Raw genomic sequence first — 24725 nt, forward strand, 5'->3', positions numbered from 1 at the left:
GGCGGGGCTTAGCGGTAACAGGATAGGTTTAAAACTATTTTTTTTAACGCTTCACTACTGTGTATTTTTAACTTCGGTCTAATCTGTACGCAAGATCATTAGTTATTTATTATTTATAGTGTGGAAATATGTTATATATTTATTTTATGTAACATTTATTTAATAATAATAATACTTATTTTAAAATGCTTTTTTCTGAAAAATTAAATCAATGAAATTAAAAAATAATAATAATAAGATTCAGTTTCGCAATTGACAATATAGAGAATATAAAATAACTTTACAACAGAAAAAAAAAAGAAAAAAAAAAAAAAGAAAGCAGACGCGTCACGTGACATCTTTTACTTTTCTCATCGCTAGTTATGATGGACCAATCACAGCCATTCGTGATGCTTGGACTCGTATTTAATATATATATATATATTTTATAGATATAGCTGAGGTGGATTTACATTTTGCAGGTCAGCAACAAATCTTTGTAATCAACAATTTAAAAGGTTTTACGTTTTAGCAGTCGAAGGTCTCCTTTAAAACAAAAAAAACGTCTTGAGATTTGAATTGACCTCAATGGAGGATCAGGTTTATGGAACCGCCAAACGCCCCCTTGCGGAAGCCAGCTTTATGACCGATAGGGAGCAGTTATGAGCGGATAGCGTTTGTAGCTATTCCGTAGTTGGAGTGGATCACTATTTGGCACTTCCCTGTGTGTGTGTGTGTGAGTACTCGCCTATCTGTATCGGGCAGGAAAACGGGAGAGGGCTTCGGTGGAGACTTCTAGCAACGGGGTGGCTTATTCTTCTGTTTTTCCACCTCCTGGCTCCGGCGACAGCGCGAACGCTCTGATGGAGGCGGAAAGATCCGGTGGGGTGGCGGGAGGAACAAACCAGAGCCCCGCAGGAAGCGGAGCGGGGCGCAATCCGAACGGGCCGAAGGCTATGCTCGGTCCCGCTCCCACCGCAGCCGCCGCCGCCGCGGCAACCGGGGCGATGGCTGGATCCTCCCAGCCGCGAGATCCGCAGGACGGGGACGCGGGCCTCTCGCTGCCCGGCATCTTACATTTCATCCAGTATGAGTGGAGCCGCTTTCAAGCCGAAAAATACCGCTGGGAGGCCGAACGAGACGAGCTGAGGGTAAAAACGGGGTTTCTTTAATCGCATGTTTTGGTCTCTTCCAGACGGAATCCTTGAGGAAGAGCACATTTACAGATAAGACGCAGGAAGAAGTCACGATCGCCTGCTGTTATTGTTGATTAGATGTAGTTTGGGGATTACATCGGGTTTAAGTATTCATCTGATGCTTTTCATTGAAACGGTAGCAATGTAACTGTGAAAAATGATCCTTTTGTTGAATATCCATAACGTACTCGGTTTAGGATGAGAATCGATTCTGGATCTGATTCATCTGAACGATTCTAGTTCCGTAGCGGTTCTCTTAGTATTTTTTTGAGGAGAAAAACAAATGGAGAAATCAAATACACAATTCATATTGTATTTACTGCTGTCAGCAGTCCGTTGCTAATGATGAGATCAGATTTCAAAAGCAGATAAATGCTGTACATGAATTGGTCGTAACTATATAGCAATAATAAACGAATTTGGTGACACATTTGATTTAAACACAACTCATATTGCGTATTTTTAACTACACGTTGTCATATGAACTAGTCCACAGTGATTGAAATCTCACGTGTTTTATGCACAACATAAAACAGTAAGTTTTTGCATAATTTCGAGTAGGTCATGACTAAACTATTAAAGGTATAATTCACCAAAAAATGAAAAACCTGTATGAGTTTCTCTTTCTGTTGAACACAAAAGAAGATATTTTGAAGATTGTGGGTAACCAAACAGTTGCCAAATTGACTTCTATGGAAATCAGTGGAGACTAGAAACTGTTTGGTTTCTCGCAGCCTTCTTTTGTGTTCAACGGTAAGATAAGCTCATACAGGTTTAAAACAACTTGAGGGTGAGTAAATGATGATAATATTTTTATTTTTGGGAGAACTATCCTTTTAACTGGCAGTTCGGAAAGTGAGTTAATTCAGGAACTGAAACAAAAGGTGTCTGTTTTGATTCTTTATTATTAGAGAACTGGCTTGTAAGAGTCATCCCACACACGAACGAATTACACTGGTGGAGTCATGTTTTTGATTGACTAAAAATGGCTCATAAGAGTCATTTGTGCATGAATTGAAATTGATTGGCTGCTTTACAAGTTAGATTAACTAAAAAATAAGGTGTATTGGTTCATTTGTATTGAACCAAGATGATGAATGGAATAAATTGAGGTTTAGTAAGTGAGTCAGGTAAATTGAGTAAACGTCTTGATGGACTGGTAAATGTTTATAACTGGATGATTTTGATTCACTAAACCAAACAAGTCATTCCTCATCAAGTTAGTTTGATTCGCTAAAAGAATCGGTTCATACTAGTAACTTGTTGAGGAATTGGTCTACGTTGGTTGTGCAATTTGTAAGCTTGTGTGTGTGTTTCTTAATTTACCAAAAATAATCGTCTGACAAGAGTCATTCATTCCGAAATCAGACTACACTGGCCAAGATATTTTAGTTTGATACGGAGTAGTTTCTTCAATTCGTTTGTTTGGGAATTGGACTACACAGATGGTGCACATTGTAGGCTTGTACGTTTGATTCTTGATTCTCCAAAAAATCGGTTTTATAAGAGTCATTAGAAAATATTTTTTACAGATAATTTTTAGGTTATATATTTATTTCTTTATTTCTACATTTTTTTGTATGCTAATATCCTGTCCATCATACCATTTAAGTTTTCTGTTATTGCCTTGCATCTTTCTCGACCGTGGCATTAAGTGCAAGATAATAGAATCGATGCAGTTCAGAAGCAGTGATGTAAAATAGAAATTTACATTCAAATAAATGTTCTAATAATTGACTTTGTGATGTCATGTGACCCATTGACTGCTACTTCTTTTGTAAATTGTGAAGCTTTTGTCCAAGGCATGACGTAATGCAGTCCCGCTGGAGAAATAAAGCAAGGTTTTTTTTGTTTTTTTTCAGTCCCAAGAGAGCTGATCTGTGTGTCTAGCACAATTTCATCATTTAGTGCTATTACTTGCATCGTATTATAGCATCTGAAAGATGTATAGCTCCTGGATACATAAAGTCTATTAGGAAAGCTTGCACTCACATCAAGAACGTATTAGAGAGCGGAGAAAAACTGTTTAATCCAAGGATTAGGGATTTGCCCCCAATAAAATTTGCTTAAACCGTCTTTTCTGAGTCTGGACTCCACTGGCCCAGTTTGCAGTAGATCTTGGCCTGAGAAAAGCTTTGCAATTAAGTGACCCCATTCAAACAGTGCCTGTAGTAGATTACATAAGGAGTTGCCAGTGTGCTCTATAAAAGGATAGGCCCAGTGGCTCTCATGGATGTGTGTTCTTCTGCCAGGCCTCTTCTGGACATGCCCATGGAAATGTACACAGGCTTCAGGGACCAACTGCTATGTTTTCCATGTCACACGCACACACATTGTTTTTGACGTGGCCTATAAAAGGGTGGTAAGGGACAGTTGTAGTGTGAGAGTAGCTCAACTCCTCCTTGGTTTCTCCTGCCGTGGGGCGTCACATTCCCTGATGGTTTTATGTGGGACACCTGTGGCATTGGGTGTCCTTTGTGGCAGGCATGACATGATTGTTCAGGTATGACCTTTGAGGCAGGGTTATGGTTAACTAAAACTATAACATTTATAAATTAAGTAAAATGCAAGTTTTTACTGTAAATGCATAAAAACTAAAAATGAAACCCAGTAATGAAAGTAATAATATTTAAAATAATTATAATACTAATAATGACAGAACTGCATAACAAAATAGTTAAAATTAAAGGAATAGTCTAATTAAGGCTGCACGATAAATCGAAGTGAAATCGAAATCGCGATTAGGCAGAAGCTGCAATTGTCATGCGTATCTTTCAGTGAAGCGCGGTTCTGTGATCAGTAGTAAGTCTCCTTCTGAAGGCCAGAGAGCGCTCTCGCGCGGAAGCTCTAAATACGCCCCGCAGAAGAAACCCAGGAACACCCTATAGCGGTTGCTGAATAAACAGAAGATTTAAACGCTTTCATTGATTCATTTCATTGACTAATAAACACACGACTACGGTAGTATATGATTTATCTGAGTTCTTATTATTAGAAGCCACATCATCTCACAGAAGGATTTATTTCAAATACTTGGCTGACATTACGAAATGAGTTTGGAGTAAAAACATATTAAATGTGGTATTTTCACGTGTTTTCAGATCTTTCACATCTTGTCAGTAAAGCCGGTTCTGTGATTAGTAGTAAATCTCCAACACCTGCTTTCAGATGGAGCAGCATTTACTACACAGAGCCGTAGTTCACTGAGAAGTTACGCAAACAGCTGTCATTATCGCAAATGATTATATCGTCTGTGAATTTTTTTTGTGTAGCTTGTCAGAGAACTACGGCTCTGTGTAGTAAATGCTGCTCCATCTGAAAGCAGGTGTTGGTGATTTACTACTAATCACAGAACCGGCTTTACTGACAAGATGTGCATGACAATCGCATTTGAGCCCTATAATGTACCCAAAAATGAAAATTTGCTAAAAATGTACTCGCGCTTAGGCCATCCAAGATGTAGATGAGGTATTTTTTATCTTTTTTTTGTTAGAACAGGTTTCAAGAAATGTGGCATTACGTCACTTGCTCACTAATAAATCCTCTGCAGTGAATGGGTGCCGTCAGAATGAGAGCCCAAACAGCTGATAAAAACATCACAATCCACACCACTCCAGTTCATCAGTTAACATCTTGTGAAGTGAAAAGCTGCATGTTAGTTAGAAATAAATCCATCAAGACATTTCAACTTCAAATTGATGCTTTTGGCTAAAAGCTGAGTGATGTTCATAATTTAGCTATTTCTTGTCTGAATCAGGGGAGAGCGATGCACAAATCAATCACATTTTACAAGAAAACGGTTCTAAACAAATATGTTGGTGGGTTTTGATGTGAGAGGACAACAGGGCTTGGAGTTATTATCCCATTCAATCCCAAATTTTTCCCAGACATGAAAATATCCAAATGATGTGTCATTAGTAACACTATTGTGACCATCAGCATGTTTACTCGCTCTATGACCGCACTCAACAAAACTGAATATATGTGAATTCATATATTAATACTAGACACCTTAAAGATAATGTGTACCAAAAAGCTTTGTCATTTCTTTAACACACTTTACTAGCCTTTCGTTTTGGAGCTTTGATGCAGTTATCGTCTTCTCAAGGTGCAAACAAGAAATAAACTGCTCTGGTCATGTGACAATTTGCACTAATCATGTGAAACTGCGCATATTTAACTGAGACCCTTTATTTTTTCCATATTTGCAGGAAGTGCACTAAAACATTTGTAAATGAGAACTTTTTTTACGGTCACTATTGTGACCGGTGGGATTAAATGGGTTATGGATTATGGTATTTTGGCCAGAAACAATGGTTTTAAACACCTTGATGGATTTGTTTCTTATAAACAACAACATTAACCAATGGACTGGAGTGGTGTGGGTTAATTGTGAGTTATTGTGATGTTTTTATCAGCTGTTTGGGCTCTCATTCTGACGGCACCCATTCACTGCAGAGGATCCATTGGTTAGCAAATGATGCTAAATTTCTCAAAATCTGTTCCAATGAAGAAATAAACTCGTCTATATCTTGGATGGCCTGAGTATGAGAACATTTTCAGCAAACGTTCATTCAAATTAAAGGAAAGCCAAAAATATTGTCTAGCTTAATGGCTGAAAATGAAAAAAGAGAGTATTATAGTAATTTTGCAGTTTTACTAAACATTTTTATATTTAAAAATGTAATGTCTGTTATTTATTTTTATTTTTTTAAATATAATAACATTATTACAATGTTTCTCATAATCATAAATACACACACACACACACACACACACAGAATATATATTAATATTTTGTAGTCATATCAAATAGGTCAAAACTGTGTGAATATGGAAAGAGATTAAAAAAACAAAAAAACCCTTGATTTTTATGATCACTGAAAGAGGTTTGAGATCTTTTAAAAGAGTATAACCTTTCAGGGGATGTAATGTTTCAGCTTCTATTTGAGGACAAACTTGACACCATCACCACTAACTATCCATTTTATAATTAGCTTTGTGTGTAGTCTATAAATAATTATCAAGCAATATGTTCGTCATTATTACAATTCTTGCATGTAGTATGCTGATCTTCAGTGAAATATCATTTGTGATGTGATTCTTTACACAAGAGACACATTTATCAAACAACAGGTAGCTTCACCTCTGTCGACTCCCTTATTGTCAATATAACATGGTATTGTCAATACAACCTTTTTTGCATTTAAGCTTCACCGAAGGCTGAAAGTCAAAGGTTCTCCTTCCCATCTAACTGAGCAGAAGTGGTATAAAAACACTTAGTCATTTTCATAAGAAAGAGTTCAGCGGGTTCATATACTCTTAAAAAGTCTCGTCCCAGAAAACGTCTGCTGCTCTAGTTGTTGGAGTGAGTCTCAAAGGGGTGCTAATGTGGAGAGAGAGTTTGCATGTGCCCTTGACCTGTTCCCACCCACAGGAAGTCACGAGAGGAATGGTCTGCCATATAAATGTGTCAGTGTGGTTCTACCGGCCACTTCCTAAACCTCCAATGAGCAGAAATATTGTGCTTTTTTTGCAGAACAGCAACACAATACTGAGCTTGTGTAGCTAGAAGTGTCTTGTTCGAGTAGAAGTATTACACTGTTGCTGCTTAAACCATCGAATTTATGATTTTTCCTCTTTTGTTAGTGCCAAAACTATATTTTGATAGGTAGACTGCAAGTGTATTTCCTCAAGCAGTCTATTTCCCAGATTGACAATGATGCCAGATTCTCAATATTTGTGAGACAAGTATCCCGGTTTCAAAGGCCGAAAACATGGGCAATTACTTGCCTTTGTGAAAATGTCAAAGTGCTCCAAAGACCTGCCATAACAGGTTTCCTGCCCACACCATGGCAACCGCAGTCGAGCCGGTCTCCATGAGGACCTGTGCCAACTTGTCATGCTTTACTTTTCCTCCAAGTCAGCCCTGGAGACAGGGAGTGATTTTGAACGAATGTTATCTACGGCTAGACATGGCCTAGTAGGCTACATAAAGATGAAAAAAAGAAAAACGCATATATAGCTGGAATTGTCGCTGTTTTGGGTTTAAAAAACCTCCATGATTTTAAAATCTTATTCTAGGATTTCTCTCTCTCTCTCTCTCTCTCTCTCTCTCTCTCTCTCTCTCTCTCTCTCTCTCTCTCTCTCTTTTATTTTTTAAAATGAAAACATAGCAGTCTTAATTAAAATATAATGCACAATATAAATTAATATTGTTATATAGAAATTATTATTTATATTGTAAATAATAATGATGATAGTTTATTTATTATTGTTTTAATAGTAATGGAGATAATCATATATTAGTGCATTTTTAAATCAACAGATTCAGATTATTTAAGTAAACGGATATTCAACTTATATTTGTTTTAAAATTCTATTTGTTATAAAATGTTATAATATTTTACATTAACTTGGTAATAGTAATAAAAATAACAAAATGGCTATTTTTATTGTATTAATGAGAATTCATATTTATAGATTAATTTTGTTTTTGAAAATAATGATAGTTTTATTATTATTATTGTTATTAAGGGTAGTGGTGGAATTATCTATTCATAAGTTTTTTCAGTAACGACAACAATATAACTATTTTTACATATATTTATTAATTTATTGTTATAAATAATAGTAATGGTAGTTTATGTATTATAGTAGTACTGTTGGTGTTCATAATAGTAAATTAGATAATATATATAGTATTTTAAAATAAACTCACATTTATAGATTTACATTAACAGTATGATTTTAACAATATTAATAATAGCTATTATATTTTATTCATAGTTATTGATATTATTATTATTATTATTATTAGATGATTTTACATGTTTTATGTAGAGTACAAGGCCTATACAGTTCTGTTGTGTGAGATACACCGATGGTGTGGGGGTGTGAGACTGATTTCTGTGCCAGGGAGAAGTGAAAACAAGAATATGACTGTGCAAACCTTTGTGCTGACCAGTACTAATCAGTATTTTTGATTTACCTGAAAGCATAGATTCACTCGGCCATAAAACAGCATGTTCTGTTGTAGTGATGTGTGCAAATATGATTAATAATCAATAATTGTATTGGTCAAAGCCATAGAAGCATGCTCCATTAAAAAAAAAAAATAATAATAAAATAAAAAACAAAACTAAAAGGTTAATTCCCTGGCCTGAATAGAGCTGAATTAATAATTTGGCATAATTAATAATATTTGTAAATTGTCATTTTTGATTGTGATATTTATGGTGGACTCTAGAGGGCGATTGAGACTCATTGATATTTATTTTATCTCTGTTTTCACTTTCTTTTAAACCATGACAAAATGGGAAATGAATGGTTTGTGGTTTCTCTCACTTTATAGCCTATTTTACATCAACATATTTGCCTTTCATGACTCTGGTCGGCGCTCGGTCAGCAGCAGTCTAAAATAAAGCTTGTGGAATTGCAGGCCTTTAGTTAACTGTTGCCCTCAGAATGTCATTGCGGAGCTTCAGAATATATAACCTTTCATTTTCTCTCAGATGTATCTCATTTGAATCCTTACCATATTTATCTGTGTCTCTTTCCCTCTGTGTCTGTCTGTCTCAGGCTCAGGTGGCGTTTCTGCAGGGTGAGAGGAAAGGTCAGGAGAACATGAAGCAGGATCTGGTGCGGCGAATCAAGATGCTGGAGTACGCTCTGAAACAGGAGAGGTGAGCCGACACACAGATGAGCTTCTTCAGCTCGCCGTATTATGTGAAACCACAGTTCAGTAAAAATAAAATGGAACATTACAAAAATGAAAGACAAAAGAGAATGGATTGAAACAGTTCCGACTTTAAATTTTAATTGGATGAATTTCTGCTTTTTGCTTTGTTACTTTTGTCATATTTTATTTTTCTGCTTTGTTCGCTGTTTTTTTTTTTTGTTTGTTTTTTTTTACTTTTCCATTTTATTGTTATTTTTCTGCTTTGATCTTTTTGTTGTTACTTTTTTTTTTTCCTTTGTTCTTATTTTTTTTTTTTTGCTGTTCTTTTTTTGTTTTGTGTTTGTTATTTGTTTGGTTCTTTTTGCGGTTTTTATGGTTTTGTTTTGATCTGTGTTTTTGTTGTCTGTTTTATTTATTTATTTTTGGGTTTTTGCATTTTTGTTTTGCTCTTTGTTATATTTTTATTTTATTTCTTTTTACGTTCTATTGTGCATTTGTTTAGGGTTTTTCGTTTGTTGGTTTTTTCTGTTCCATTTTTTTGCTTTATATTGTGTTCCTTTTTTATTTTATGCTGCTTTGATTTTCTGTTTTATTGTGACATCTGAGTATGTTTCCACGCGTTTGTATGTTTGTTAATCACTTATCTTGTCATTTTGATCCCAGGGCCAAACATCAGAAGCTGAAAAGTGGCACTGACCAGAACCCTGGAGAGAAGAAACCAGAGACAGAAGCTGAACCAAGTAACAACACAAAAAGACTTATGACTTATGACATGTGATGTGATTCAAATTTACCAAAACATATCTATCATGCCCAGAACAAATACTGTATGCTGTTGGTTATATGTTTTCTTTGTGCTCAGTGACATTATGTTTCTCACAGTACCCAATGGGCCTGCAGATTCAGATTCGGAACCAACCAATCAGATGCCTTGGAAGGAGGGCCGTCAGTTATTGCGCAAGTCCGTGTATTTTGTTTGTATTCATTCTCAGATTTATTGATCAAAATATTGTGCTGACCCTGTGCATGTCTTTTTATTTATTTTTTTATGTACATGAGCAGGTACCTGGAGGAGGTGGGATATTCCGACACCATCTTGGACATGCGCTCCAAACGCGTTCGTTCCCTTCTGGGTCGCAACAGCCCAGAGGCGAATGGGCCTCCTCCGAGCGAACCGCCTGCAGAACCAGAACCTCGTGGTGGAGGAGAGTCACTACTAGTGCGCCAGATAGAAGAGCAGATCAAACGGTTAGAGCAACACACATTTTGACATCTTAGTATTAAGTCAGCAAAATAAGGTCCAGTAAGTGTTTGTGTGCAGATGAAGTCATCTTTAGAAATCTTAATCAAATAAAAAATAAATAAAATAAAATAAATTCTCTTATTTTATTTTGCTCTGAAATCACAATCACACATTTTGTGATGAAATATTATAAATAATTTACAGTTGTCCCAGACAACCAGTTTCCTACAAAACCATGCTAGTTTTACCACTTTGGTTCTTTTCCTCTTTTGGAGAAAAAACAAAAACTAGCATCCATTTATTTGTTGATTTGTGTAATACGTAAGATATAAAAACAGACTGAAACAACTTTGTTTTTGTTTTGATCTATTTGGTTTATTTTTTTTATTTTTGTTTTGTTTGATTCTTTATTTGTTTTTGATGTATTGTATTTTTTTGTTCCTTTTGTTTTGTTCTATTTAGTGTTTTTTTTTAATTCTTTTTGATTTGTTTTCATCTGTTGTTTTGTTTTTTATTCCTCTTTTGTGTTTATTCTATTTAGTATTTTTGTTTTTATTCTTTTTGTTTTTTATTTGATGATTTTTTTTTTTAATGTTTTTGGTCTATTGTTTTTTATTTTAGTTATTTTATTTTAGTTTTTTGTTTTTTGTTTAATTCTTGTTTATTGTAATGCTCCATTTTTTGTTTTGTTTTCTTTTTTCTGTTGCAGTGTTTTTTTTTTTGTTGCTTTTTATTTATTTATTTATTTATTTTGTTATGCTTAAGCTAGTTTTATTTTACTCAGCAGATTTCCCATGGCGGAAGGCTGCTATAAACACACCTTTGACTGCACTTTGACATGTGTTGCTTGGAAACTGCACACAGTGATTTGTTAGGATAATGCAGTGTGTTTCTTGGTGGAGGGATTGTTTATTCCTATAATTATTCATAATAAATTTAACTCTTAATTTAACATTGTGTACTTTATCCTATTGCTGTTCCTATCAGTTTAGACAAGCAATAATCCACAAGAGAGTTGAGAGGGGTCTTCTAATATCATAAGTGTTTGCCAGGGCATTTTTGAAACTATTGTTTTTGCAGTTGTGGTAATCATGAAGAAATCTCTCTCCTGCAGGCGTGCTGGAAAAGAGAGCTCTAAAGAACGAATGGGCAGCTCTGTCCTGGATAAAATTCCTTTCCTTCGTGGCTGTGAGGACGATGATGAGGATGACAGTGACGAAGAGGAGGACTTCCAGGGCATGACTACAGACTGCATTGACGGACGCAAAAACAAGAAGTCCAGGAGCAAGGTCAGAGTGTTTACATGCAGATAAGGTCTGCACGCACAGATCCTGTTTTGTTGCTAACAGTGTGTTGCATTGTGCTCATGCAGATGGGTGGAGAACCCATGACCACAGATCTTGACCCTGAGGATGACGACGACGAAGATGATTCTGAGGATGCTCTGGGCGAGTTTGATTTCTTGGGCTCAGGAGAGGAAGGCGAAGGGGCTGGAGAAGCTCGCATATCTGGAGATGGCCGTGAATTAGGTATGGAGGCCCATATGTTCAACATTCGTGGTCATGAGAAGCACTACTAGACGACTCGCCGTCCCTGCATGTATTTTTGACAGTGGATGTGAGGGTTTCCCTTCCCTTTATTGTCATGCTGTGACCACTCATTGTTTTCTTTAAATTTGCTTTTGTTTGTAACTTCCTGTTGATAAAGTCTGTTGACGGGAGCTCCGTTCTGTCCTCACGTCACTGCACGCTTGTTTGTTTCCCTGATATTCTCTTCACCTCTTCCGAATTTGTCATCGTACCACAGGATGAGTGACTGGCAGCGGTGGATTTAGTTTTTTCTGCTCTGCCTGATGGTTTGTTTACTTCTCTCACTTCCTCTGCCCAGGTTCAGAGAACCGCCGGAACAAGATGCAAGGTATTATGTCAGATTTCCCCCCCAAACCCGCTCCACCTCCTTCTATCCCGGGCCAGACGCGCTCCGGAGAGGGTAAGATCAGAATCTCTGAAAGCACGGTCTGATCCCAAACTGATCACTTCTGACCGTAAAAAAGCTTAATATTCAGATATTTGCTTTGAAAAAGATTGAAAGACTTATTTTTTTTTTTTATTATTATTATTTTTTTTTCATTATTCAACCATTACTCTTTTTGGCAAGAAGATTAAAAATATTTAATGCATTACGTTAAATAAAAATATGGTTAGATATAGAGCAATTTTTCCACATTGTATATTTTATATTACGTACAATCTCAGTGACATTGACTCATTTAATTTTTTATTTCATTTATCACTATAAGCCCTATTTATGTAAATTATTATTTCTTTTGTTTAAATATCCATAATGTCTGATGCAAAAAGCAAGAAGTTCAGTAATGCATGTTTCTCAACTTTCTATTTTTTTCTCTTTCTCCATTTCTCAATTTTTTTCTTTTTCTTTCTTTGAAACAGTATTCAACCAATAGATTAAAAATGTTTAATGCATTAAGTTAAATAAAATGTGGACATGTTTCCATATCATATTATATTATATGCAATCTGACATTTTTTATGATAATTTTAGAATAACAGTGATTATTGATAAACTTTAATATTTACATTTTTGTTTAACCGCAAAATGTGAAATCATAGTGAGAACTACATTTTACACAATTGGTTTTTGTATATATTTATTGAAATAGACAGTTCAAAAAACCTAAACAAGAAATTATGTTGTTAACTATTTACATTTTATAACTCGGTCACTTTTTTTTCTAATAAAATTGAAGTGCGTGTTTATCTAGAGACAACATTATACTTGCACAATCCTTTGAAAATTAATTGGCAAATTAAAAATGCTTTTTAATCACAGCGATATTCTTAATGTTTCTTATAAACAACTATATGTTTTTATCCTTGTGAAACTAGAATGTCTGCTGAATTTTCCATGTTCGTTCTGTGAATTGTTGTGTATCTGTCTGAACTCAAGGGGGAGCTCTTGGTTTCTCATCTGATGTCTTCATTCTGGATGCGGTTGGAGGAGGGGATATGAACCTCGGAGAGCTGGCTGACCTCACTGTTGCCAACGACAATGACCTCACCATTGACGTTAGTGTTATAAGTTAATAAATCTTTCTTCCTCAAACAAATGTGAATTTTAAGCATTAGAGATGTCACGATTATTTCTGCAGTGTATAGAATGGCGTATATACAATACGCAATTAAAGTGACTGAAAACATTAGATTCACTTCTCACTATTATAAATGATATTATTTCTGTCAAAAATACCTTTGTTAAATGTATACTAAAATGTTCTTTCACCAGGAATAGTAACCTTTGATATGATCAGTTGCAGGACAGTCGAGAAGAGTTCAAAAAAACGTGGAACCCTCGCTTCACGCTACGAAGCCACTTCGACGCCATCCGAGCATTGACCTTTCACCCCAGCCAGGCCGTGCTGCTGTCAGCCTCTGAGGACGGAACGCTCAAATTGTGGAACCTCAACAAGGCAATGCACTCCAAAAAGTAAGAAGCACATCCTAACCCTGCATGTTTTCTCCAAAGCAAGGCACACAAACAAGGCTGAGAATATCCATCTTTTGCTTCCCTCTTATGCTAAGAATGTCACTATAATTGTGTTAGTGTAGGTGTCTCTGGAAGTTTATTTAGAAATATCGATCCATAAAAGATTCTTAGCACTGTCTAACGTGGAATCCTCTCTTTTTTGCTTACACAGAAATGCAGCGCTGGACGTTGAGCCCATTTATACATTCAGAGCACACAGGTGAGTGGGACAGGTTTGTAATTAGACTGAGATCTGCTCACTAAAAATGAAATGGCATGACCTGTGGCTAACGTACTCTGCCAAGTGCTCAAGGCTAAATTATGAGGCTAAAGCTGTGTTATAAAACCTAGTGGGCTTCCCAAGTAGCAGCTGAACTGAAAAATGAACTGAAGCTAGAGATGCACATTATACTGGTACCAGTGGTTAATATCTAAGAGTGTAGATTTTTTTTTTTTTCATTTGTAAATTGAATTGTGCATGCTCATTTTCCCTATATTTATGTTTAAATGACTTTTGCTTTATCTTTGATTTAATGCTTAATTTAGATTATCTTTATGGAAGCCATGGAATAAAAGAATTAAAGTAATTTTGACTTTTTCTCACAATTTAGACTTTTTCCCCCCCCCCTCGCAATTCTGAGAATAAAAGTAAAAAATATAAACTCAGATTTACAAGATCTAAACTGTAAATTGTGAGTTATGAAGTCATAATTGTGGGATATAAACTCGTCGTTGCAAGGAAAAAGTCAGAATTGTGAGATAAAAAGTAACAAATAATTGACAAAATAATTGAAAAAAAGTAATTGAATAATCTAATAATTGAACTTTTAAATGTAATCTTTGGCAAATTCCAAAACATCCATTTTTCAAACTGTACATTGTAATGTTTAATGCCAACATTTACTTGTAGCATGAGTTTAGTGTTAGTGTTTTAGTGTAATTTTTAAATTTATTTAGACAAATTAGTTAAATATCTGCATTAGTTAAAATCTGTCCATCTGTAAGTGAAACTAATATAGTAAAATAATACATACATACTCTATTAAAACAAAAACAGTACAAACAGTTGAAATACTCTCCTTTTCATATTTTTTTTTTTATTTAGTTAATATTGAATGATTATTAATTATAAATGGACACTGCCATTCAAAGGTTTAGGCTCAGTTTTATATATATATATATATATGTATACGTTGTGTGTGTGTGTTTTTCTGTTTTTTTTTTTTTTGTTTTTTTTAAGAAATTTAATACATTTATATAAAATAATACATTAAATTGGTCAAAAGTGCCAGTAAAGACATTTAGAATGTTTCAAATAAATGTTTTTTTTTTTTTACTTTTTATTCATAAAACATCTTGCAAAAGATAAAAAAATATTTAAGACAGCTGTATTCAAAATTGAAAGTAATAATTTTTTTCTTGAGCTGCAAATCTAAAGAAACAGAGAGTGACAATATTTGAGTGATTTCCATATTAATACTGAAATCAGTCAGCACCACAATGTATATCAAAGTTTGAGTGTACTACCAGTACCACTGTAGTGTTTTTGTTGTGGTCTTTTAATATGTTTTGTGTGTGTTTCAGTGGTGCCGTTCTTTCTCTGGCTATGGGGGAGGAAGGAGAATCGTGCTTCAGTGGTGGTCTAGATGGCACCGTGCGCGGCTGGAAGATTCCAGACCTTAATGTGGATCCTTATGACAACTATGGCAAGTCTACCTAATACTGCATTTGCAATGTGACTCAAAGACAGTGGTTAACACTATTTATTGCAGTCCTTTAGAGGGTGCTGACTATAAATGAATTTGGGCAACACATTGGACAGAATTAGTCATAAATGTTGTGTATAAATGTGTTCAGATCCAGGCGTGGAGAGCAGCGTGTTGTCGGGCCATGAGGATGCGGTGTGGGGTTTGGCCTACTCCTCCAGCCTGAAGCGTTTGGCCTCCTGCTCTGCAGATGGGACTGTGCGGATCTGGGACCCCCATAATTCCTCACCTTGTGTGTCTGTTTTCAACAAGGAGAAGGGTGAGGAGAAGACCTTGTGCGTTCGGATTGTTTGTCTTTTCTGTTTGTCCCTCTCACTCATTGCCTGTCTGTCTTTCAGAACATGGCACTCCCACCTCGGTTGCCTTTGTAAACTCTGACCCGTCCCAGGTTGTTGTGTCCTTCGATGGGGGTGAGACTCTGCTTTATGACCTCAACACAGAGCAAAGCATCATGGTCCTGGAGAACCAGGCTAAGGATGGTAAGCGCCGGTTCATATAGGAATAAACATTTACAAATTATGCTCACCGACAAACAATTTTATTTATTTATTTAAAACTATTAAATAAAATGATTAAGTACTTTATTAGTCTGCCATTTTGGGCAAAAAGTCATGTTAATTAATAAAATATTAAAAAGGTGTGAAAATTGCTTTAAATAAATTAAATAATCTCAAAACTATACAATAAAATGATTATTTTAGTACTTTATTACTCTGCCATTTTGGGAAAAGTCGTATAAAATTAATACAATTTAAAAAATGTGTCATTGCTTATTCTCATGGTCTTATTCTTATGATATAAGTATAATTTCTAGAGTCAATTAATTCATAAGGAATCATAAGGTTCCATTCATTTAACTGACTGTAACAATGATTGACACGTTTGTTATAGTATTTATTATTTTTTTAGTTAACTTTTTAATAAAAAATAAAACTCTTTATTTTTTCATGTTAGCTCGATTCTGTTTAATGTTACCATTAAATTTTGTGAAAATGTAAAATGAATTTTTTAAATTATACATATCAATTAAAATAGATTTTTTTCAATATATAAACTTTTTAATTCATGTATTAATAAAAATAAATAAAAAAAATTATATAATATTGCATTATTCAAAAGTATATCAAAGTGGATGACCCGTTCTTGACATACGTTGAAAATAATAGTTCCACACATCACGTTACAAAAGTAAAATGGTTTATGAATGCTATTTCATCTCGACTTGAAGTCTGTTGTACAATAATAAAATATTTTGTTTTTCTCAACCCCCCCTGTAGGCAGCGAGCTGATTAACCGCGTGGTCAGCCATCCCATCCAACCAATTTCCATTACAGCCCACGAGAACCGCACCATCCGCTTCCTGGACAATAAGACAGGTGTGTGTGTCTGTGTGTGTGTGTGGAGAGCTTGTAGCAATTTTGAGGCCCGTAATAACAGTGTATTTTCCAGCTGTGTGCCGTGGGAACTGTAAATACACCAGCAAAGCATTTGACTCTCCTACCGTGCAGTCACAATAGACCTCTCAAGGCAGTTAAAAAAGAACCTCTGGTATAAAAAGACCTCAATCGAATCAGTGCCAGACACCAACCTTTACTCACCCGTTTATATAGCAAGAGCGCTTGAAGAGAAGCAAATAACATTCTTGGTGGGAAAGATTAGCCAGCGAAAAATAAAAAGACATCTGGAACGTGAACCCAGTGGTGCATTACCTGTGGCTTTGTTTCCAGGCACAGTAGGACGTTTTTATTGATCTTTTTTTCCGGGTATGTGTTCATAATGGAATTTGTCTTAAAGGTAAATTGTGTAATTTGAGGATGAGTCACGATGGTTAACTAGTCATCTAGTGGTAACACTTTACAGTAAGGTGTCATTTGTTAACATTAGTTAATGTATTAACTAATATGAACGAACAATGATCAATACATTTATTACAGTATTTATTCATCTTTGTTAATGTTAAGTTAATAAAAATAGTCGTTCATTGTTAGTACATGTTAGTTGACAGTGCATTAACTAATATTAACAAGCACAACTTGTGATTTTAATAATGCATTAGTAAATGCTGAAATTAACATTAACTAAGATTAATAAATGCTGTAGAAGTATTGTTCAATCTTAGTTCATGTTAACTAATGAACCTTATTGTAAAGTGATACCCATCTAGTGAGGTTTATCTAGATTTTTTTGAAGCCTTTTTACATTGTCATTTTGCAGACGCTTTTATCCAAAGCGACTTACAATTGGGGAATACATAAAGCAATTCATCCTGAAGAGGCAATCATACAGACTAAGTGCAACACCAAGTCTCAGGCATTGTTCAAATAAGTACAAGCTAGCAAGGGAAGGAATAAATAAAGAGAAAGAGAGTGTTTATTTTATTTTTTAAGTTTAGGATGAACTCAAGTAGTGTCGAAAGAGATGAGTTTTCAGTTGTTGCTTGAAGATTGACAGGGATCCAGCACTCCGGATAGGGGTGGGAAGATCATTCCACCAGCCAGGAACGGTGAACGAGAATGTTCTGGAGAGTGATTTAGAGCCTCTTTGTGATGGTACCACGCAGCATCGCTCACTAGCGGATCTCAGACTTCTGGAGGGGATGTAGATTCGTAATAGTGAGTGCAAGTCGGCGGGTGCTGAGCCTGTGGCTGTTCTATATGCAAGCATCAGTGACTTGAACTTGATGCGAGCTGCGACTGGTAGCCAGTGCAAGCAGATAAAGAGAGGTGTAACATGGGCACTTTTGGGCTCGTTGAAGACCAGTCGTGCCGCTGCATTCTGAATCATTTGTAGAGGTTTGATTGTGTTTGATGGAAATCCAGCCAGAAGAGCATTGCAGTAGTCCAGCCTAGAAATGACAAGGGCCTGGACAAGGAGTTGTGCAGCATGCTCCGTCAGAAAGGGCCTGATCTTTCTGATGTTGTGTAGTGCAAACCTGCAAGATCGAGCAGTCTTTGCAATGTGCTCTTTGAAAGTCAGCTGGTCATCAAAGATTACACCAAGATTCCTGACCGAAGTTGTTGGGGTAATTGTTGATGAACCTAACTGGATGGTGAAGTCATGCTGTAGAATTGGAGTGGCAGGGAGGACAAGAAGCTCAGTCTTTGCCAGGTTGAGCTGTAGGTGATGTTCTTTTATTCATGCCGAGATGTCCGCCAGACAGCCTGAGATCCGTGCAGTTACAGTTGGATCATCTGGTTGAAAAGAGTGATAGAGCTGTGTGTCATCAGCGTAGCAATGGTAGGAGAAGCCATGTGCCTGTATGATGGGACCCAGTGATGTAGTGTATGTGGAGAAGAGGAGGGGTCCAAGAACAGATCCCTGAGGAACCCCAGTGACCAGTTGATGTGCTTTGGATACCTCCCCTCCCCAGGCCACCCTGAAAGACCTACCAGTGAGATAGGATTCAAACCAGCGAAGTGGAATGCCAGTGATGCCCAGTGATGAGAGGGTGGACAGGAGTATCTGATGATTGACAGTGTCAAAAGCAGCAGATAGATCCAGCAGAATGAGGACTGATGATTTGGAATCGGCTTTTGCAATTCTCAGGGCTTCAGTGACAGAGAGAAGCGCAGTCTCAGTTGAATGGCCCCTCCTGAAACCTGACTGTTTAGCGTCCAGCTTGTTGTTCTGTGAAAGAAACAATGAGACCTGGTTGAAGACAACTCGTTTGAGTGTTTTCGCTATGAATGGAAGGAGAGAGACAGGTCTGTAGTTTTCTATCAGAGAAGTGTTTAATGTAGGTAATGTAGGTTGAGTAGTGGGGTTACCCGAGCCTGCTTGAACGCAGTGGGGAAGATGCCTGTGAGGAGGGATGTGTTGATGATGTGTGTGTATGTGATGATGTTAGGTCAAGAGGACATGTTGTAGGATGGTTGGAGAGGAGAAGTTTGGATACTTCCGCCTCGGTGAGGGGACAGAAGGAGAAGATGGGAGTTTTAGCAGTGGATGTGGTTGGTTGGGAGTCCTGTGTGTGTGTGTGTGTGTGTGTGTGTGGAGGTGAGAACTGACTACTGATCGATCTAGATTTGTCTGTGAAAAAAGTGACAAAGTCATTAGCTGGAATAGAGGTGGTGGGAGGTGGTGGAGGGGGACAGAGAAGAGAATTAAATGCTCTGAAGAGATTATGCATGTCTGGAGCGCTGTTGATCTTGTTGTGGAAATGTGAGGATTTGGCAGTGTGGACTTCAGCAGAGAAAGATGAGAGCGAAGACTGATACCTACTCAGGTCCGAGGGATCGTTTGATTTGCGCCATTTTCTCTCTGCCGCTCTGAGTTTAGTCCGACGCTCACGAAGAACATCGGATAACCAAGGGTTAGAAGGGGCAGCCCGTGCTGGCCTAGAGGATAGAGGACAAATGTCGTCTAGACAAGAGGTTAAGGTAGAGCATAAAGTGTCAGTAGCTGCTTTCACATCCAGAGATGAGAAATGGGTAGGTGAGGGAAGAGAGGAGGATACTACAGAGGAAAGATAGGGGGGAGAAAGAGAGCGTAGGTTTCGTCTAAAAGTAACCGGTAGGGGGGTTGGTGGCACACGGGTAGCAAAATGTAATGTAAATGTACTGAAGAAATGGTCAGAGATATGTAGTGGTTGTACCAGAATGTTATCTGCAGTACAATTGTGTGTAAATTAAATCAAGTTGGTTGCCTGATTTGTGCGTGCTAGTAGTGGTAAGGCGATTGAGATCAAATGAAGCTAGGAGTGAATGGAAGTCTGTAGCATAATCGCCAAAGACTAAGAGCGGAGTGCCTTCCTCCACGAAAGAGGACAGCAGCCCGTCCAGCTCCTCTAGGAAGGTGGCTAGAATTTGGCAAGGGGGGCGGTAAATGACCACAATCTGGAGTTTTATAGGAGCTGATATTTTTCTATAGCAGAAATACTTTAAAGCAGGGATTTGCAAAATGTTTGTTAGCCAAATCCTAAAATAATGTTAATATTTTAATAATTTAAAAACAGATTTGCATGTTCATGCTGCTCTGCTGTCGGTTAAACCAAATATTTTTGTTTTCAAATCATTTTTGTTTTTATTTTAAAAAGACTTGCATATTTTAATTTAACTTTTTAGTGATTTACTTATTAGTTTTGCAGTTCCCTCATGAATCCCAGTTTTTAGAAATCTTGCTTTTAAAAGGATGAATTTAGGAACACAAACTTAACACAACCTTATTATCCTATTGGTTGAGCCAGAACATCGGAATATCGGACCATTTAGAACAATGTTGTGTATCAAAAATATCCCACATGACCTGATCTTTCCTCCTCCCTCTCGCTTTGGCCAAAGGGAAAGTGATTCATTCCATGGTGGCTCACCTGGATGCTGTAACCTGTCTTGCCACAGACCCTAAAGGCACTTACCTCATCTCTGGCAGTAAGTAAATACACACGAACACCAGTGTGTGACATCAGCAAGCAAAACAACACGCCAACTGAAGCCTTCTGAGCACATCCACGTCAACAGACCACATTCTCACGGAAATGTGAAAATCTCTGCAGCAGTATTATGGGATTTCTGTTTTTCTCAGGTCATGACTGCTCTGTGCGCTTGTGGATGCTGGACAATCGCACGTGTGTGCAGGAGATCACAGCACACAGGAAAAAACACGATGAGGCCATTCATGACGTGGCCTTCCACCCCTCGCAGCCTTTCATCGCCAGCGCAGGGGCCGACGCGCTCGCCAAGATCTTTGTTTGATTTTCTCACTGGTAAATGCATATTCAAACACATTAAAACTGGATTAAGAGTTAAAAGGGTGCTGTATGCGATTTGGTCCATTTAAAGGGATAGTTCACCCAAAATGAAAATTCTGTCATGAATTACTCACCATGATGTTCCAAACCCATAAGATCATAGTTCATCTTCAGAAAACAAATTAAGATATTTTTGATGAAATCTGAGAGCTTTCTGACCCTGCATAGACAGCAAAGCAACCAACACGTTCAAGGCCCAGAAAGGTTGTAAGGACATCTTTAAAATAGTCCATGTGACATCAGCGGTTCAAATGTAATTTTATGAAGCTACGAGAATACTTTTTGTGCAGAATTTTCATTTTTGTTTGAACTATATCCCTTTAAGCAAATAGAGAATGAAACACATTTATCACAAGGCATTTTATGTCCCCTTTAATTAAAAGAATGGCCCAAAATAGTTACCTGTTTGTGAATCGGACTACGCTGTTAGTCATGTATGTTTTTGTCTGCAGCCATGAGGACAACTCAGCATTTTCTTGCTGTTATTTTACTTTACACGATCTCTCTATCACTTCAGATTCAGTATTCAACACACAGTATCAACTTTTTCCATGTCACTGGAGATTCAGCAGTGAAAAAGTTGTCCTTATGGTCTAGTTTAGTTCTTAATGTTTGGTGCAAGTCAGCAAAAAGGCTAAAATCGCTTGCAGCACGTCGTTAGTAGTCATAGTTGTGCGTGTGGATGTATTTTCACACGTGATGTCTTCTGCCTTGAGCTAACTTTTGCTTTTTTCTCTTCTCAGGGGATCCACCCTCACTACTGGGCCAAAAGAGTGAAACGCCGAATATCCGCGCACACACACACACACACACAAACACTCGCTCACTAAACGAGGGGAACAACGTTCTACACATCACTGCCTGTGTTAAAGGCACACGACCCAATAACCCATCATTTCTTATGTGATACAAACTCTACTGCTTTTAATACTGAGTTTGCTGCTCATGTCCTGATTTCAGTTTTAGACGACACTACTAATAACCTGCACAGTGTGTTGCGAGGGATGTCCAATCTGTTGACGGATTGACCCACACAAACACACCTTAACACAACAACACACCCTGGATTTTAATTTCATGCTCTGTTTAGGTTGAGGATTTGAAGGCTCTTGGTAAACAAGACATTACCCAAGCCTGCACATTTTCTCAATGTAAATTGCATTAGTGCTAATCTGTGAATTAATGTCCTCGCGTAACTGTTGCCTGGTAACGTGAGGCAATCGATGCATTTCATTCCAAAGACTGCTTTAGATGAGTTTTTTTTTTTTTTTTTGGGTTGCGTTTTAGCTGCAAGTGCAACACAGCTTTACCTTTAGCCTCACAGCTAAGAGCCTTAGTATTTCAGCCTTTCATAATCAGTTCAACACATTTCATTCGTATGACGAGTACACTTTGAACTAAAACCAAACACGTGTATCTGCGTGTGTGCGTTTGTGACGGTGCTAGCACAAGCAATTTGCAATCACCGTCTTCATTCATATCCAATCAGGTGGCGTTATCCGTAATAGTCAGGTGACTGTTGAGTAGTGTATTTATTGTAGTGTTCGGTATCGGTCGGAAGACTCTCTGAGAAGATCTGCAGTTGGATGCGTAACTGATTTCTGTATATAAGCAGGATGCGCTGTACATAGCACACTTGTTTCACAACCTTGGTGCTAAGATCTCCTCTGAATCAGGGACCTGTTCACGACAAGGGTCGTAAAGTATCAAATCTCGGTTGATGCCTGCCATTCCTCAGAGTCATCACGTACGGTTCTTTGGCATTTCAGAAATACAGCAAGTGTGTCGGGAATTTCAAAGTACTTCTGGTGTGCCGAAGTGGCTTTTAAGGTTTTGTCAGGGTATTTTTAAGACGATAAACACTATATCCACGCTGGAGGTTCTTTGGTTGGGGATTGTCGCCAATAAAAAAAATTTGAAACCAACTACAAGTTCCAGTGTTACAGCTGTATTGTCGATTTCTGAGTTTTTAGACATCTGTGATCTCGACCCAAGTCCTTTTTCCTGAAAAGTGGAGAACGAAGCAAAGCTTGAAATGGCATTTTAAGTAATGAGAAACTAGTGCTGCCCAGTTTTCAGTCGACTTACCAAGAGGTCAAAGCCCAGTGGTGAAACTTAGACAATGCTGTTAGTCAATGCGAGGTGTTTCAGAGTAAATCGAAAAGAGCTTCTCTTTACGTGAAAATAAAAGTGGGGCACCTTGCTTCTTATTTGCAAAGCAAGGAATCCAAGATGCAACTCTGAAACTTAATGGGGGGGGAACCAAGGTGAGATGAAGAATCAGACCTGAATCGGAGGGAGCCTGGTCTTGAGGTCTGGAGATCAAAGGTCACATCTTGTGTTAGCCAGTTTCCGTTTTGTGGGGATTATTTTTATCCTTTACTGGTTTTCCGTGGTCATAGACGAGTGCCCAGAAGCGACAAAAAGACTGATGGGCCATAAAGAGCGCTCTTGCATAATGGAGCCAAGTCAGTTCTCAACCAGACTTCCTCCATCCATCCAACTCGGAAAACAAGGTGTCCTACTTGGGGGTGTGATTTTTGGCAAGGAAAACCTCTTGGAGTGAACTTTTTTTTTTTTTTTTAATGGACAAGGTTATGTCTCATGTCACTTGTCCAATGTTGAGACCACCGATTCATTTTGGGCTATTCGCCCAGTCAGTGAATGTCACATAACCACAGACTTTCGTTCAGTGGAATCCATAATCCTTTGCTGCTTTACCTGTTTATCTAGTAACTTCGCACTGCACACTAACAGTTAGCTTTATGCTACACTACACGTGTAGGACCACACGAACGGTTCGGTTCATCCATGTATTGCTGCATCATTACGTTCTCTTCCAAAGACTGCCGATTGCATGGGTGTTTAGACGAGTCCTGCTGTCTCTTTTGTACACCTCTGTTTCCGCACCCCTCAATGCAATACGAGTCTTGAAATTACAACGACAAAACACATTCCTTACTGAGAGGACAAATCTGTGTAAAAAAAAAAAAAAGCAAAAATTGAAAGAAAAGGAAAATGTTTATATGTTTGAAAAGCTGCCAATGCAAAATGTAACTTTCCCATTTTCTCACTTATTTGCTTTTCTTTACTAGACATATTATTATGATTACTAGTAATAAGGTGTAAGACGACAGTAGTACCTTTTTTGCTAGGCTTAAGACTTGCTTGTGATTGTGTAAAAGCCTAAACAACTGAAAATTGTATGGAAATTTAAGAAAAAAAAAAAAGTTTCAGTCCACAGCCAAGGTAAAAGGACTTTTTGTTAAGTGTTTTTATTTTTTAAAAGCAATTTATCACTGTGTGATATTTTGTACATCATATTAAGCTGTATTCAAACTATATCCTCTAACTACAAGGGATAAAAAAAAGACCAGCCTTTTATTTATTTTGTTTTATTATACATATTTTTGAACAGCTTTCTAGCTTGTATTGAAATACATATTTTCCTTATCCTGTTGATTTTTGTCTTTCTTTTTTTTTTTTTTTTTTTTTTTTTTATTTACTCTGCAGGTCTTGTGTTGTATGTCATTAAAAAAAAAAAAAATCCAAAAACAACTAAATAAAAACA

The 24725-nt window shown here is 37.2% G+C and overlaps 1 protein-coding gene across 1 annotated transcript; it reads left to right on the plus strand.

Moving 5' to 3' along the window:
- The first annotated feature begins 613 nt into the window (after positions 1–613).
- Positions 614–24725, plus strand: strn4 (striatin, calmodulin binding protein 4). The gene is made up of 18 exons (XM_058744613.1): positions 614–1130; positions 8757–8860; positions 9520–9596; positions 9739–9817; positions 9919–10104; positions 11214–11388; positions 11472–11628; positions 11987–12088; positions 13067–13185; positions 13428–13603; positions 13815–13862; positions 15227–15348; positions 15500–15667; positions 15747–15887; positions 16686–16784; positions 20688–20774; positions 20929–21109; positions 21898–24725. The coding sequence occupies exons 1-17, from the start codon at positions 843–845 to the stop codon at positions 21096–21098; spliced, it is 2298 nt and encodes a 765-aa protein (XP_058600596.1). The 5' UTR covers positions 614–842; the 3' UTR covers positions 21099–21109; positions 21898–24725.

Source organism: Onychostoma macrolepis, chromosome 15 (assembly GCF_012432095.1).
Source record: "Onychostoma macrolepis isolate SWU-2019 chromosome 15, ASM1243209v1, whole genome shotgun sequence".
Taxonomy (NCBI): domain Eukaryota; kingdom Metazoa; phylum Chordata; class Actinopteri; order Cypriniformes; family Cyprinidae; genus Onychostoma; species Onychostoma macrolepis.